Raw genomic sequence first — 17,069 nt, 5'->3', positions numbered from 1 at the left:
CCTTGCCTGCTGACCCCAGAGCTCATGTGGTGCCTATGAACTGAAACCAGGACAGTGGAAGTGCAGCGGGCTCAGTTCCACATCAACAGATGGATGTGAGCCTGTGCTGCCAAGACAGCATGTCACATATGCCTGTGAGGGCAAGACCTCCTGCCCAGATCAGCTAAACTGCTGTCTGTCCTGATTTTTTACATGTCTGTGGTTTGGGATATGGCACTTGTGCATCGTTTCTAGGCTGCATTAAAATCTGAAAATAAACTGGTAGTGTTGTGGCCAGCAGTGGAAGCAATGGAATGGTTTAAATCAGTGAAAAGGGCAGCAGAATACAGAAAAACATCTAGTGGGGGTCTCCAGGTGGAGACTGAGGGCTACAAAACTGGCTAAACAACAATCTGGTGCCGTGAGCTCCCTGCTGGGCACACAGGTCTCTGTGAACAGTGCCACTCTGTGGCAGCTCCAGTGTGGAGAAAGCCAGGTCAGACTGTTCCTGTTCCTGTGCTGACTTCACAAGGTGTAAACCAGCACCTGCTTTTGTCCCCATAAGAGGGAGGTAATTATTCGTGTATTTTGGTATGGTCCTCTTGTAGAAATAATGCCTTTTCACTCTGCTTGAATCAAGATCTCCCTGGATAACAGGCTTCTCCCTGGTTTGTTGTAATTTCTGTACCTGTGGTAGTTTGGAGCTGCCTGTAATTATGAATCAATAGAACATCAATCACAGCATGGCTTTGGAAATTTGTAGCTGAGGGACTTGACCCCCAAAAATTCCTGATTCAGGTGCTTTCTGGACCAGAACTGCCTGAGTCTTGTTACCACAAGGTGTCTCTTCGGTTGCTTCTGTGAAGGAGATTGCTGCTGTCCCAGTCCCCATCTCCTGGGTCCTTTAGAAAGACTGTCTGGGACAGGGATTTGGTCTGAAGCAGAGAGACAGCCTCAGCAGAGGCAAGAAGTCTTCCCTAGAATGAATGTCACATAGAGACCTGGATAAAATATTGACATGGCAGTCAGTGTGGTGAGGGCTTGCAGGAGGAGAGGGAAGACTGGGGTTTCCAGTGCTGCCACTGGGGTTGGAGAAGCACTAAACTTTCTTCAAAATGTCCTAAAAGAAAATGACATCTTAGACCTTCTGGTTTCCCATTTGTATGTTAAAGTGGTGTTCTTTAGAGCTACAGTTAGGTGCAGTAATTATTGTTCTCCTAAAAGATTGCAGTTGCTTCATAGGAAATGGGGTTTTTCCCTTTTATTTACTTCTGGGAGCTAGAAGCCCTGTTTTGAGTCCAGCCCCAGGGCAGTGTTGTAACTGGTTTTCCACCCAGTAGGGCCAACAAATCCAACTAAATCTTTGTTCATGTGGTGTTTGGACTGCAGGACCTAACCTTGTGTTGCTGTATGAGTTATATCTGCATAGCACTGTAATGCACATGCCTCATTATCCTATTTTGAGCTCCATAACACATACAGAGAAGTGCTTGCACCAAATCTGTGTGTAATAATTGAATAGCCTGATACATTTACAGTATTTAGCATTTCTAAGTCTTTTCACTGTACACAGGGATATTTCCTCTGTATAAAAGTAGAAATGTGGTTGAACAATGGATTTGCTATCAGTGATTAAGAAACATCCTCATTTAAGACTGGAGAGCTCTGCCTGAGAGCTGATGGTGTGGCACTAGCTACAGTGTCCTGCATGAATTGGCCTCTAATCCTATTTTCCTTGCAGTAGAAATCTTCCCAATACTTTCAGTGTGGTAAGAGAGGGCCTCTATGTACTGGGATTCCAATAAACATGATTATAGATCAAATGCTCCATTGGGATGTGCCTGCAGGGCTCTTGTTGACTTCAGCTGCTGCCCCAGCCATGCACCGTGGAAAAGTGTGATTCTTTACATCTTCTAAGTGAACTGAAACATGAATTTATTAGGATAAATGTGTCTGTTACTGAGATTATTTAAAGAGCAGAGAGTCTCATCTGACAAACTGGGTATAAATAGAAAATCCATTGTTTTGAACACCATCAGAAATGGTATTTGCCTGAATTCTGTGTCAGCATTATGGTATATAAGGCAATAGATTCAGTATAACTGGAAAATTGACCAATATGCCACAAATATTAGCTACTTAAACAGAATTTTATCTGTGGTGTTTAAACAACCATATAAAAACTTGGTGCTGTGGTCTCATGGAAGCCTGGAAAATGGGATTTGGGCTGTGAGGAGACAAAGATCTGCTGGCAAGAAATTTTTAACACTATCAGAGAAGCAGTCATCCCTGTGGTTCTAAATGAAATCGTATTGAGCTTTTAGTTTAAATGCTTGTACACAAATGGAATCTTACACTGTAGGAGAAAAATGGGGTGAGCAAGTGAAAGAGTGCAAGTTGTTATTGTTTGGAAGTGCTCCTGGTTTTTACTGGGCAGAGCAGGGGGGATGCAGAGCATCACTGAGTGAAACACCCAGTATCTCTGTGTCAGGCAGTTTGTAGTCCAAGTGTTTGAGACAGATAAGTGACACAAGAACAATAACTGACTTTCTTGAGTCGTGTGACAGCTGTGAAATTAAATATGAAAACTTAATTTTAGATCTAAATTTAAGTCCATTGCCTTAGTCGTGAGACTAACTTTGTCATCTGATGGTGCAGTAATAAACAAGGGTCTTCATCCTGACCTCCTGGGAGGGAAATTGACTGTATTATATCCTACCAAATGGTCTCCAAAATGAGTGCCTGCATATTGGCTCGGGGGCAATTTTTAGTTTAACTTCTGAGCAGAATGTAGATCAGACATTGCAGCTTCCAAATTCCCTTTTATTTGTTTGATCTCCAGCCTCAAAGCTCAGGAGTGAAAGCTTTAAATAAAATAAACAAAGATGGGGGTGTGAAACAAGAAGCTGTAGGAGGAACACGGGCTCATGTGTTATGCACAGATGAGGTGGTCATGGCAAGGAAGAACATAAACCTTCCCTCCATGCCTGTCCCTGCCCTCCTCAAAGCCTTTGATGTGTGAGGCAGGAGGAGCTCTGCTCCTGGGCTGCTTGGCCAGGATCAAGCAGCAGCAGCAGCAGCAGCAGCAGCAGTCCCAGCCCTGCAGCCCCGTGGTGCTCAGCAGGGCAGGGCAGGCACAGCCAGCCCACCTGGAGCCAGGGGCACATGGACACTCAGATCTCTGTTGGGCACTGGCAAGCAAGAAGCCTGTCTGCAGCTCTGAGACAGCACAGGGAGGAGCACAGGGTTCTGTTGGTGCAGAGCTGTGTGGTCAGGGCCGCTCTGTGCTTGGGTTTGGACTAACTCTGGGGCAAGGGTTTGAGTTCAGGGCTCTCCTGGCTTTGTCAGAGCTTTAATGACTCTCTGCTAGTTTGAGCCACAGCCTGTGGAGCTCGTTTATGTTTGATAGATGAACATTACATGAAATAGCAAGAAAGGAAAGTCTGGGAGGCTGTTCAGCTCAGGCTCCCTGCCTTTCCCACTCAGTAATGTCTGGGTCTACTCCACTTCTCCTGTGCTTTTTATGAGACCATGTATGAGCTCAATTCTGATGTTCCTTGTAGTTAAATGCAACCTGGGTCGCGTCACATTTTCCTTTACATTAAATAAAGTAGCAAGACAGAGGCCATAACTGAATTATCAGGCTGACCTCCTAAATGTCACTGGATAATAAACATGCAAAAAGAATTCTCATTAAATACACATCACTAGCACTTTAATATCTAGGCAAATTAGACTGCTTTGGGGACAAGTGAGGTCAAATATCTTCTTTTGTGTCTGTGTAATGTGGATTAATTCTCAAACTGGACAAAAGCACTAACTGCTGTACTGTGTCACCTCATTATCTAGGGCAGAAACAAGCTGTGCCTGGGTGTTTTTGTACTGTGGAAATGCAATTTATTTGAGTAACCTCCTTTCAGCGGTTCTTGCTTGCTCCCCAGAGGACAGACAAACTGTACTAACCTATTCTACTCCAGCCTGTTCAGTGCCCTTGAAGAAATCTGAATATTATTTGAATGTCTTTGAAATCTTTAAGTTATAGATAAAAAAATCTTCTAAAAATATTACTAAACACAATAAAGGGGGTATTACAGGTCTTTTCAGTGAATATTGAAGCTGTATCTAACACTGGTCTAGATTTCTATATAAGATTGATTCAATAGTGAGTGAGAATTAGAAATTTGTATGAAGAAAGGCTCAGTGCACCCACATGTGTTTTTGCATGAGCAAACAGCATTTGGAGAGGGAGTACATACGTAGTGCTAGTTCTTTAAACATTATTTCAATAGATACTTTGCAAAACGGAGTCTTAGTTTGCAGCACCAGCTAACTTTGTATCTTTTATGAGAGGCAGTAATTGTCACTCACTCCCCACCTCGGCTGTACTGGCGCAGCTTTACTGATGTACAAACTAATGCTTGAACTGTGCTGTCGATTTATATAGGTCCCTAACAGTTTAAAGCTTAGCAGTGGTGGCACAGAGAAATGCCCAGACAGCCTTACTGGTACTGGTTTGGAGAAGGCTTTTAGCAGTGTGGGCTGTAGTTGGGAAGCAAACACAAAGTAGCCTCTGCCAGGAAATGAATCTTACAGTAGTCCTGTGTAGGTGTTTCCTTTTTACTTAAGAGAGCCTGACAGGACTGTGCTGGCAATAAAAGGAAGTTGCTTTGGATTTTGATTTAGCTTTGCTAAAGCAAGTAAGAATGCTGTCAGGCTCACTATTGCTGTTTACTATGTGTTTTTTAAAATTAGATAATGGTAGAGCAGTCCCATATGTCAATAACAAACAGTTCAAGTAGGTTTGTATTGGAAAAAATGGGGTTGTCAGCAGAATGGTATTATTTGTCACAACAGCAGCTAACAACCAAGCACTTTATATTGCTAGGCTGTTATCAGCTGGGAGGCAATTTTATTAGCTGGAAAGAAGAGCAGTTTGGCAGAGCAGCAGCCGTGCTCAGCAGAGGGGTCTGTGTGAGCCAGCACGAGCCTGTGCTGGGCTGCAGGAGGGAGCTGTGCTCGCTGAGCAAAGAGCCCAAGCACTCCCCACAACTGCTGCTCTCACCCTGCCCCGGCTGGGAGGGATGCCTTGGGAAGGCTCACCTGGAACAGAGACTGGACAGGGCTAAACAATAAAGTAGGGATTTAATAAGAGGTCTCAATAGATCCACTTGTGCAGCACAACCCAAAATGGCCACAAAATGGACAAGCAGTCATGGGGTCTCTCACTTTTATAAGTTTTGGTCTATTCATGTATTGGAGCTAATTGTCCAATTACAGCTTTAGCTTATGAAGTCCAATCCTTCTTGTTTTCTCTTTCTGGTCTACCATTGTTTATGTTCTTGGGCTTGAGATCTGGATCAGCTGTCCTTGGTCCCCAGCTAGAGAAGGAATTGTTTTGTCTCTCTGCTCTGTGCACAGAGCTCACCATCCCCTAATACGAAGCCCAGACCCACACACTAAAGCAGCACAAAATCTGAAAATATAAAAGCTAAACCTGAGGCATCAGGAGCAGGGCATCCCTGTGTGAGCAGAGAGAGGCTCTGACTTCCAAAGCAGGCAGAGCACAGGGAGCTCTCTCATGGACATTGTTTTCTACACCTGTTGTTTTGTTGCCATGCTGCTGGAGGAGTTCAGGAGACATGGCAATGTAGCACCTGAGGACATGGGGTGGTGGTGCTGAGCTCATGGCTGGGCTTGGTCATCTTACAGCTCTTCTCCAACCTCACCAATTCTGTGATTCTATGGGTAAAATTCATCAAACTGATATAATTAGAAATAGTTTACTGCTTTCTAATTTCTAAAATTGGCATGCTAATCTGAATCCCTCTCACACCGAGCTGGAGATTTCACATGTACAGAGGGTATTGAGCAATATCCCATGTCCACAGTTTTGTCAAAGAACTCTTTGCTGCCTTATTCTGCAAAGCTTGGCCTCCCTTACACCTAGGGCACAGCAGAGTCTTTAGTTAACTAGCATCTAGAAAGAATCAGTCATTGGAAATGTTTGGAGGGTCTCTGTATTTGTGGGTCAGCCCCAAAATGCTGCTGTTTGTCTACAGCAAAAAGGTGATCCCTTCTTTATTGAAATCACAGGCTCTGCTTTTTTTCCAGGCACATGCTCTCAGTACAGCCATTTCTCGTGTGTCATCAGGCATTCTGCTAAGGCACTTAGCTCTGGTTTTTTAAGTATGGACAGGATAGGGTTACTTTTCAAAAAAAAAATCCTTAATCTGCACTTGCATCTGCTTAAGTTTAGTAATTCTGATTGGAGCGATAATTACAACTACATTGGCAGCTTGTTCCTAATCCTGATCAAGTAAAAAATACCCTAAAAACAGTGAAGTGAGAACCACAGGGTCATCGTCATTATTTCTGGGTTGCAAATATTTACAACTTGTATCAATTACAGAATGTGAAATCTGTGGTTCAGTCCAGTGGGACTCATTGTCAGTCTTTTCATAAAGTTCCTATGGAATTTTTTGACCATATCTAGCTTGCCTGCTTTTCTGCAATATGACTTTTTAGTCCTCCTATTTATAATGAAAAACCTGAGAATATGCCCCAAACTTGCTTCAAAGCTCAGTAGCTGAAACCAGCTCCCAGTATTTTTCATTGCCTTGTGATCTGAGCAGTTTGAATTGTGCTTTTGCTACTTGTGTGTATGGATACGCTCTGGAATTGCTCACATAATAGTACAGAAGAAGGAAGTGTAGGACTGGCTGATTATTTACCACCTGACCTACCACTCATGCAGTTACTTATTTTTCTCTGTATTTTAATTTAGAATTCATTTTCCACCAAATTTTATTACAAAGAATTTTGTCTGTCTTATTATTCAACTTTCAGGGAATTAATTAATCGTTCTTGTTTTGTTAATTTTAGATCACGGAACTGCAGAAAATTCTGGAAATTAAAACAAATTCATAGTTGCATGGTTTAAGTGCTGTAATGAGATGTTTGGCAAGGAGAGATCATCCCACCGATACCAAAGCAGAAATCTGTTTATGTGAGGGTAATACAGAGTAGAGACCAGCTGCAGGTCTTAAAAGAGGAAAGTTACTGGCTTATTTAAATGCAAACCAATGGAAAGTATTTGAACTGTATAATCTATATAGAATGAATTACTCATTTTAAGCATGCAGGATGCATTTCTGTTCTCCATTGCCACCGTCTAGAGCAGTGTTTCCTTTTGGAGCTTGTTATAAATTACTCCTGCTGTTGTCTTGAAGTTACTCTTTAATTCCTCCCAAGTGGAGATCTGCAGTGGTTGGGCAGTTTGTTTGGCTCTGTCCATGCAGAAGAGATCCCAAGAGCAGCCCCCCAAGGGCCTGGCTCCCCCAGCTCAGCTGCTGGGCTGTCTGTGGGCACTGCCTGCCCTCAGGGGTGTTCACAGGCACATGTAGGGCTTGAAGAAGCAGAGGGAGGCTTTGGTAAGAGAGCTGATTGTTCTGTACACTTTTGGCTACCACAGAAGGGAAATGAGGATATTGAGGGAAAATATTTCCCATATTGTGTTACCCCTGTTTCTTGTAACTTTAGTGGGAGATAGTTTTTTGCCAGACTGTTGGCAATGCAAACTGCTTATTTCTCTGGGAACCTAACACCAGAAGTATTTGTGTATAAATATAGGAGTATTTCTTGCTTCATAGCAGATATGCATTTCCCTGCATTCATCAAATCCGCTAGCTCAACAACTCCTGCTTGTGATAGCTGTTAAAACAAAGGTGTTGTGCCTTTCAGACCTGCAGCAGCTGTGGAATGGGTCAGACCAATTGTCCATTTAATCCTGTGCCTTATGTCTAATGATGTCCTTATGATGCAGGAGAGGGAAGAGGCTCTGTAGAGGATCACAGAGCACTTGGCTGCTCTGTGTACCATCAGCAGGTTTGGCAGGGATTGTCAGCACTAGCATTTTAAGGAAAATTTGGCCTTAATGAGTCTCAGTTAAAATGAGCTCTGTTGAGATCAAAATGCACCTCAGTAGTTGCAGGTGCCTTAATAAACACATCCCCAGCTCCTGCACCACTGCCTGTGTCTGTCCTGTCCCACAGGCACTCACACATTGACTTCCAGCAGAGCACTGCAGTGCTTCAGAAAATCAATACTGCAGAAGGAATATTTTTCTTCTCTTAGCTTCTTATCAGTACCAAACTTTTATTTCTGCATCATTTCCTTGCATAACTACACCTCTCTCTCATTTCCAACCAATTTATTTGTTTTCTAATCTGTAGCCTTACTGCTACCATGCTAAAACACTAAAGTCTAAAACACCAAACCACTAAAGCACCAGTCTTCTGTCCTAGGTGAACTTTTTGAGTTGTCACATCAAGAACAGTCAAAATTAAGGACCAGGCTGCTACACAGAATTGGCTTTTTCCTCAAATACACAATTTTTCTGCCTATTCAGGAAGTTTGCACTGTGCTGCCCTGGATGCAGCTTCTGTAGAGTTATCAAGCCTTAAATTCTGCCTCAACTCATGGTTTTTGGGTGAGTTTAGCCCAGCACATAAATAGATACAGGTGTGGGCAAGTAAATTATTGTAATTTAGTGTCCTCTTTTCAGGACTGCTAAATACTCCAAATGCAAATGGAATCTTATTTAAAATATTAAAACCTGTTGAGTTTCCAAAACCAGGACAGGAGGCTTTCAGTAACTCTTGTGGGGTTTTGGCAATTCACCTCTAAATATGGGCCTGAATATTGCAGTGGATACTTTGAGAGAGAAGGTGAGAAACAGTGAAACTCAGGTGTATTTGAGAAGACCTAAAATGATGACAGAGTTTTACAAAACTCTGGTCAGTGTCTTCTGGCCAGTAAAATTGCTTTCAGCTTCCTGGAGAGTTTGAGGCTCTGGTGTGGATAAGGAAGTGAAATGTGGGCATTAATTATCATGAAAGGTCTGGAGGGCAATGCTGGTAGTTTCACCTGGCTGTGTGAGAAGATTTACTCCTGACCTTAAAAACCTTGATGTCATGGATGAAGGAACAAAGCAGAATCACAAGCTTCTACCTGCATGGTTGTGTAGAAATAAAAACATATGCTGACTTCTGTGAGGCATTTTCTTGAGATGACTTATGGAAAGCTGTTCCAAAACTCAGCGAATCATAAATAAAAACTGTAGTGGATAGAAAACTAATTTTGTCATCGTGCCTTCTAGGCAGGTTCAGTGGCAAGCAGAGCCTGTGCAGTTGCTCATAAATATGTGGGAAGTCAGCACTGCTGAAATTAGCTCCACCAAAAGGCAGCTGAGGAGCTGTCTGTGGCTGTGCCTGGGCAGGATGATCCACAGCCAGCCAAAAGCCAGGAGCTGTGGGGACACCACAGTTCAGTGGTTTTTTCTGTTGTACCAGTACTGCTTTGAACAACACCTCCTGCTCCATGCAGTGCTCTAGGGTTGAGCTGGGAGGGTCTGCTAAAATCAGCACAGGCTCTGCATGCACTTCTGCACAGCATCCTGGAGAATTAGCTCCTGGGGAGGAGTGGGAATCTTAAGGCATTAGGTACAAAACAATTAAGTACCAAAAAAAAAAAAAAAGGCAAAAATGCAGTGTGTGGATTGTGCTGGAAGTGCTTAAGAGTGGAAGGGTGTAGACAGTTTATAAGATCTTGTCTCAAACTGTGGAATAGTTCTAATGGTGTGTAGCTTATTATCTCTTTGGTTCAGTAAGTCTATAGTGACTTTAGTAATTTCAATTAAAAACTTCTAAGAAGATCTTAGGTCTGAAGTTGGGGAAATTCAATTCAATGCAAATGCTCCAAATGTATGTCAGTGAGTGAGAATCTGTTTTATCTAGCAGGTTATTGTTTGTAATGATCCTTGACTAGCAACCCATGTAAAACTCCATTTTTTTCCATAGATACCAGAACAAGAACATGTATCAAATGCAGTCTAAATTTTCTGGACTGATAGAACAGATCAATCTATATGGCCACCTCTTAATGAAATGCCAGGTTTGAGGGCTTTAATTGGGCATTGTTCTGTAAGGAAATAGGCCAAGGCTAACAGGTCACTGCATAAAAGGCAGTACAGAGAAATGTCTCATGACACTGCCAGCCAGGGCCCCAGCTCCATCATCAATAGGCAGTCAGATTTTAGGTGTTATCTCATCTTTCAAGGAAAATAGGCTACTGATGTCTTTCAGCTTTTTATTATATGGGCCACTGCATTTTACCAGCATCACAGAAAGAGACATCAAAGCACTTTTCAGAGTCTTTCTAGTAAGAAAAATAGGTGACTACAGGAAACTGTGGGTTTTGACCATTGGTTAAATATAGCTTGCAAAAGAATCATCCCTATTTTTCCTGGGTGTCACAAGTCACTTGGTTAATTAATGTTTGTTTTTGATTGAACTGCTTTAAGTCAAACTGTGATTAATTCTGGCATAAAAAATATTAAATAGAAAATTGCAGTAAAACACTATTATGTCATAAATTGCAAAGAAGGATGAGTGATGCCAGAGAGCAATTCACCATACACAAAGAGAACAATTTGTTCTTGTTCTGCATGGTGGTAGACTTTCCCTTTTGGCCATGAGCATATAAATATTTTAAAAGCAAAGTTGTAACTCTGTATAGTGATAAATAAGCTTGCAATAACAGAACATCAAATGAATATTCAAAATATCAGTGAAATGTTTTCTTGCAAGTGTCTGTAGTTTGCAAGTAACAGTGTTCTCCTGATTTAGGGTGTCTGGGAAAGAACCCTCTGTTCTCACACCTGGGTCAATCATGTGTCCAGAGCCTCATGCTCAAGCCCACATTTTGTTTGTTTACACCTACAGATGTAGCAATTTATTAACTAAAAGTCAAGACTTCCACTACTGCAGTAACAGCAGAATTGAGGACATTAAGTTCAGTTTGTTGTTGAAATTCTTTTTCTGGTTTGCTTATATTTAGAGGGAGGAGAATTCTGAAGTTCTGTGTGTCCAATACTGCCTGAAGTCTTAGAGCAGAACAGCACTGAATCAGTATGGAAAAAGAAGCTTTTATGTGGTGTTCAGTAAGAATAATCACTTTCAAATAGTTTTTTAAAATATGTTTCATTTAACTGCTGAGATTCTGTTAACAGAGTCTGAACTCACATTCTGCCATCAGAGAAGATGGAGAATGTAGGTTAAAAACAATAGCAGTTTCTACAGAAGGAAAAGACAAAACTTGGACTGTTGAATTCGCAGTTCTGCATTGAAATTTAAACTAAAACCAGTACATAAAGGTGAAACCAACATAGGAATGATTTTGGTAGGCAGGCACACAGGTGCTGCAAGGAGTTGTGACTAATGCTGCTTTCCCTTCAAAGCAGAAACCATGCTAAGCTGGTGTTCCTGGCAGCCCTTCAGCACCACAGTGGTGAGGACACTTAAGCCTCAAGAGCCCATTTCTCCAGGTTGAGTTTCTCTGTGTTTCCAGGGGAATTCCCCCTCACAAAAGCACATCTTGCTGTCTGAGCAACTGGCAGCATCTCAGACTCGAGCCCTGTTCATTGATAGCAGGGAAAGAATGGGTTCTCAGCACCCTCAGGTTTGATGATAACAAATATCCAAGGCCAGCTCTTCCCTGCAGTGCTGGGCAGGTGTGGAATTGGCAGGAATTTGGCCAATTAGCTGTGTGCAGCTGCCAGGAGTGTTGGCTGCTGCTGGGCTGCCCCTGCCATCCCCAGGCTCAGGGGACACTGACAGCCCATGGGGACGGTCCTGGGCTGGCCTTTTGCAGCTCTGCCTTGTCCCAGAAGAGAGGACTGCCCTGCACACACTTTTAGTGTCTTTGAAATGAGTTGCAACTATCTCCTTTAGCTGCTGGAGTTAATTGTGTTTGTTAATGATTTTTCAGCTTTAAAAACAAAAATCCTGTATTCATCTTAATACCTTGCTGTTGCTGTGCAGGCAGTCCTGAGCACATGTTTGAGCATGCAGGGATTTAATTAAAACCTTAATAACTAAATAATCACCACACAGTCTGGGTGTCTGTGAGATAGCACTGTGGGGACATTTCTTGAGCTCCTCAATGGCACAGCACATTGCTGTGTTCTGGTTTTGATGCTGGGTAATCGTGCTCCAGCATTGCTGGTGAGGTGTGTGTAGATTACGAGGCAGCTGGAGCAGCCAGCCCAAGAGCAGTGCTTTGCTCAGGCACTGTTTGAGGCATTTCCTTTGATCATGCCACAGCTGGGAGACACTCACATGTCCTAGAGACCAAGAGTAAAGTATTCACATTACCGTGCCTGAAGTGAGTTTCACAAACAGCAGTGCCCTGATTACTTTTCCAGAGATACAGAAAACTTATTTTTAAATTTTTCATGCTTTGCAAAGTGTCTCTCACAGTGTGGGTGGCACTCAGTGTTTTGGGCATTGGTCACTCCTGTAGGTTGGGTGTCCAGCAGAGGGCAAATTCCCACTGGACTCCTGCCTTTGTCCCACATCCATCCCATGCTGGTGAAACTGCACACACTGGTCCTCCTGTGGCTCAGGAAGGTGTCCCCAGGGACACTTGGCCCAGGCAGCTGCTGTGGCCCAGCCTGGCCTTGTCTGCATGGCCTGAGCCGGGCTCAGGGAGCGCCAGGCACCCGTGTCCTGCCCTGCAGCAGTGGCAGGGGATGTTCCAGGGAACAGGGCTGCTCCAGGGAAGGGGGCTGTTCCAGGGAATAGGGCTGTTCCAGGGAACGGGGCTGCTCCAGGGAAGGGGGCTGTTCCAGGGCAAGGGGCTGTTCCAGGGAATAGGGCTGTTCCAGGGAATAGGGCTGCTCCAGGGAATAGGGCTGTTCCAGGGAATAGGGCTGCTCCAGGGAATGGGGCTGTTCCAGGGAATAGGGCTGTTCCAGGGAACGGGGCTGCTCCAGGGAAGGGGGCTGTTCCAGGGCAAGGGGCTGTTCCAGGGAATGGGGCTGTTCCAGGGCAAGGGGCTGTTCCAGGGCAAGGGGCTGCTCCAGGGAACGGGGTTGTTCCAAGGAACGGCTCTACCTTTGCCTCTGTCTCTGCCCCTGCCAGCAGCACAGCAATGGCCATTTCAGAGGTGACAGCAGAGCCTCGTGCCTGTGTCCCCTGCTCTCTTGGCTGAGCGTGGCCATGAGACCTCGGCCCCACGGCTCAGCCCTCCCATGCCAGAGAGAGGGCCACACCACGGTGCACACAGCAAATGTGTGCTCACCTTTTTGTATCTTTTCAGCACACCTTGCTAGAAAATAGAAGAGCTGAGGGAGTATCTTGGTGAGCAGGGGTGTGAGGCAGGGACAGCCGTGGTGGCTGCAGCATGGAGTGGCTGCCCCTGGTTGCTGGGAGCAGTTTCCTCAGTGTGTCCTGCCCCATGAGTGAGCTCACTGCTCTCCTTGGGACAGGCTGACAGGAACAGATGTGTTCCACACCTGACCTCTGTTTTTCTATAGCTCCTGAGCACATTTTTTAATTTAAAATTCTGCTCTTTCCCATAAAAGGTAAAGAAGATGTCAAGGTCTTGCTGTTCCCATTCCAAATGGAATGGGTTCATGTCCTGTTAATCAAGAAGTACAGACGCAGCATTTGTCATTTCCCTCTAAAGTAATGGGTGGTTGATACCTGTCATTTCTCAAGAAACTATATACCAGATTATGGTGTATTTATAGAAATCTCAATTGCTGGTAACTTGGCTGAAGCCAAGTTTAGGCATACCATTAGTAACACATAATGAAATGACCTCAGTGGAGTCAGATTTGGGAGGGGGAGGAAAAAGCTATTTGAGTTGAATAGCTTGAGGATGCTGTTTTACTATTAAAATTAAGCTTCTGACCCCTGGCACTGAAGTGATAAAAATGAATTTTCCTATATTTCTCTTTTGCATTTAATCTTCTATATTGGAAAAGATAAAAAAATCAAATCTCCTTCTCTCCCTTGTCTCTTTCTCTTCTAGGTACAGGACCTATTTATGCTACAGACCCACTCCTATACATGTCCCTGTTAATACTGCATAAGCTTGTACATTTATTAGTAAACCACTGACGGACTGCTCCCTCCACTCCTCCTCAGCCAAACAGAAAGGAACCTATTTAATAACAAACACAACCCCTGACAAAGAAATCCCTACCGTTTTAAAGATGGACAGAAAGAGACTGAAAGAAGCATGATAAATTCTACATGGGGGGAAAAACATATTTTTGGGGATGCCACAAGAAAGTAAACCACATAGAATAATGCATCTAGTTTCCAGACTCTATGGTGTAAAGCCCTGCTCTGTGCATGGCACTTATGATTTCTCTATTTTAATGTAATATTTTTTCTTTTCTAAACCTTCCCTCTGACTCTTCATTTTGCACGAACTGTTGAGCAGTTATCTTTATGACAATATGTAAAGATGTTGGGTCAAACCCTTCCTAAGAAAGGAAATATTTTTAGTAGATTATTGTGTTTAGGTTTTTTTTGATTTTTCTTTTTCTTTTTTAATTAAATTATTTCTTTTGGAGACATTAAAAAGGTACATCTTGCCATAATTAATATTCATTGTCAATAATATTTATTTTTAAATGAAGATTGGAAACAAGGTAAGACATTTGTTTATAAACTGTATTGTATATTGCTGAATAACAGTTGAATAAAAAGATTTTGAAATAAAGTTTTTACAGATGTGTGTGCCTTTCCCTGTGTCCTGAATGTCCCTGAGAAGGCTTGATGGCTGCATCCCTTCCATGCCTTGTCACAGCAGAGAGACTTGAGGAAAGTACAAACAAAATAAAATTGAAATCAGTTATTTTTCAGACACCCTCAGCTGGTGCCAAAGCCCACAGCAGAACGTGCAGACAGCCAGTCCCAGGCTGCAGCTGCCTTTTCCTTGGTGCCACCAGTTATCTCTGGGCAGCCAGGACAAGATCTGGTCGATGGACAGTGGGACAGTGTGTGGCATTCAATGTAAATTGCTTTGGTTTGCCCCAGACCTCTCTCAAAAAAAAAGGTGAATCAAGCCATGGAAAATCAAAATAAATCCTCCTGGAATGTTGTGTAACCTAGTTCCAAGGTTTGTTTAAAATATATTCAGATTTTTTAAAATGCATAATTTTGTCACTTTTCTTATCCAGGTGACCTTCCTCTAAAGAAGCTTTTTTACAGCAAATAGTTATTTTTCTGTTGCAAAATGCTTGTTTTTCAAGTGAGCCAGTAAGATGACTTGGTAAAGAAACGTGACCTTCGTTAGCTGAATTTAGTGAACTGCCTTGAAATTTCCTATGCCTGACTATGACTCTTGTCCTGCCACTTGTGTGGCATTTTAGAGAGGAATTTCCTTGTGGGAAAGGCAGAGTGACAGCTCCAGTGGCAGCAGGGCTGTGCCTGCAGGAGCTGCAGAGCAAACACAGGACACGCCACTGCCTCACCTCGAACCTGCGTCCTGTCCTGGAAGGAGGGCAGGAAGGGTTTGCCATTTCCCCAGGTGCTCAGGGTTTCCTTTTTCTAGGGCTGCCAGTGACAGCCAGGGATTTGTGCCACTTGCACTCCCTGGGTTGGAGACCAAGCAGATGTGTGTTTGATAAGAGTACTACACTGTGGTAGTAAAAGCCTGCTGCACTGGGGCCAACTCACCATGGGGATCCAGAGGGGATAAAATCAGTAGTGTTCATCCCATTACTGCCAGCTGCAGGACTGGAGAGCAATCCATAGTCCTCCCCCAAAAAGCTCTTTGGAAGAACAAGGAGGAAATTTTTGTTGCCAGCCTGGAGGTGCAGCAGAGCGTGAGACCCTGAAGAACACAGTCCTTGGCTTCCACGTGCACACAGGAGCTTCTAAACCTGGAAGGAAAAGGTAGGTGGGAAAAAGATTTGCATGTTGGACCACGTGTGAACAAATATCAGCATTCCTGTGTGGGAATTTGCTCAAGGACAGTTACTCCAGAGGTGTGCATGGAGCCTGCAATGTCAGGAGGGTTCTAACCCTTCCACCAGGGGCTGCTCATGCAAACCTGCCTGTGTTTGGACTGGGGGTCCTCTGGCCAGCTCTTCATCATTGCTGCTGATTTCTCAAGGGCAGAGAATATTTATCAGGGCCTCAACTTCCTTCTAAGGGAGAGAACTAAAATTTTTCCACAAGAAGAAGAAAATCTGCCTAAATTGATCTAAATAAATAGCTGAGGCTTGAAGCAGCCTGTTTAAGAGTAGTTCTGCTTCTATTTCAACTTCAGCCCTACCCCAACTGGTCTCCAAGTAAACAGGTATCTGCTTTGTTCTGATATTTTTGTTCCATCACTTACAGAGTACATTGTCTCTTAAATTACACACTGTGTGGTTTGGAGGAAATATATCAATCATCTTGAGTGTGTCCTTCCCTTCCTTTTGTAGCCTGTTACCTGCAAAGGGATGTGGCAGCAAGTTTTGTGTGCAATGACAGGAGTAAAATTACCAAGGTCTTTTAGACTTTAATCACATTAAAGGTGAAAAAATATTAAATCTGCAAGGAAAAGTAACTTTTTTACCCTTCCTGATATCAGAATTAAGCATGCCACAGTAGGAATAACAATTCTTATATTCCAATTTACCATAAAACCTCAGAAATACTAAACAATAACCTGAGGATTTGATGAAAAATCTCTTCTAGCAAGAGCAAAAAGCATATTTTCTTTCCAGTGAAGACCTGTGCACAGGCAGAGAGAACTCATTCCCAGCACACAGGATAACTTCAACAAGTGAGATTGCCTTGCTTTACCTTTTCCTTCACTGCATGTCTGCCTTTAAAAATGTGCAAAATGAGTCCTTCTGGTTTTGGGGCCATGGTTTCTATATTCAGACCAGCTTTTCTTTGCAAAATACACAGCCTATAATTGACCCCATATTCCTGTAGTGCAGGGAAAATAAGTGGCTAAAGAGGAGACTGAAGCTTTCAGTACAGTATTTAGTCCTCAAAAACCACTTAAAGGAATGAGAAACATTTTGAAGAGAAATTGTAAAGAATTTGGAGCCTTATTGCTTGTGAGTGTGTTGAGAACTTTTGCTAAAACATCTGTCCTTTGAGAGTGCTCTTTCTTCTGAAAAGGGCAACTGCCTCACTTGTGCTGATTGTATTTACAAAGGGCAGAGTGAGGTTTTGCCATACCCTTAATGGACAGGGGCTAGTGGCAAATCTTGCTCTTTCATAAATCTCGGCATT

General features: G+C 43.2%; 1 protein-coding gene across 1 annotated transcript in view; it reads left to right on the top strand.

Annotated features, from left to right (window-relative positions):
• Positions 1 to 14,564, top strand: part of VSTM2B (V-set and transmembrane domain containing 2B) — a 20,562-nt gene extending 5,998 nt beyond the window's left edge. Inside the window, exon 4 of the mRNA XM_031061306.1 lies at positions 13,855 to 14,564. Within this exon, the coding sequence (XP_030917166.1) occupies positions 13,855 to 13,905 (51 nt within the window). The 3' untranslated portion in view covers positions 13,906 to 14,564. The remainder of the gene's footprint in view (positions 1 to 13,854) is intronic.
• The last annotated feature ends 2,505 nt before the right edge of the window (positions 14,565 to 17,069 follow it).

This window comes from Geospiza fortis, unplaced genomic scaffold, assembly GCF_000277835.1.
Source record: "Geospiza fortis unplaced genomic scaffold, GeoFor_1.0 scaffold79, whole genome shotgun sequence".
NCBI lineage: Eukaryota > Metazoa > Chordata > Aves > Passeriformes > Thraupidae > Geospiza > Geospiza fortis.
The sequence above is the reverse complement of the archived record's forward strand: the minus strand, read 5'-3'. Positions and strand labels throughout refer to the sequence as shown.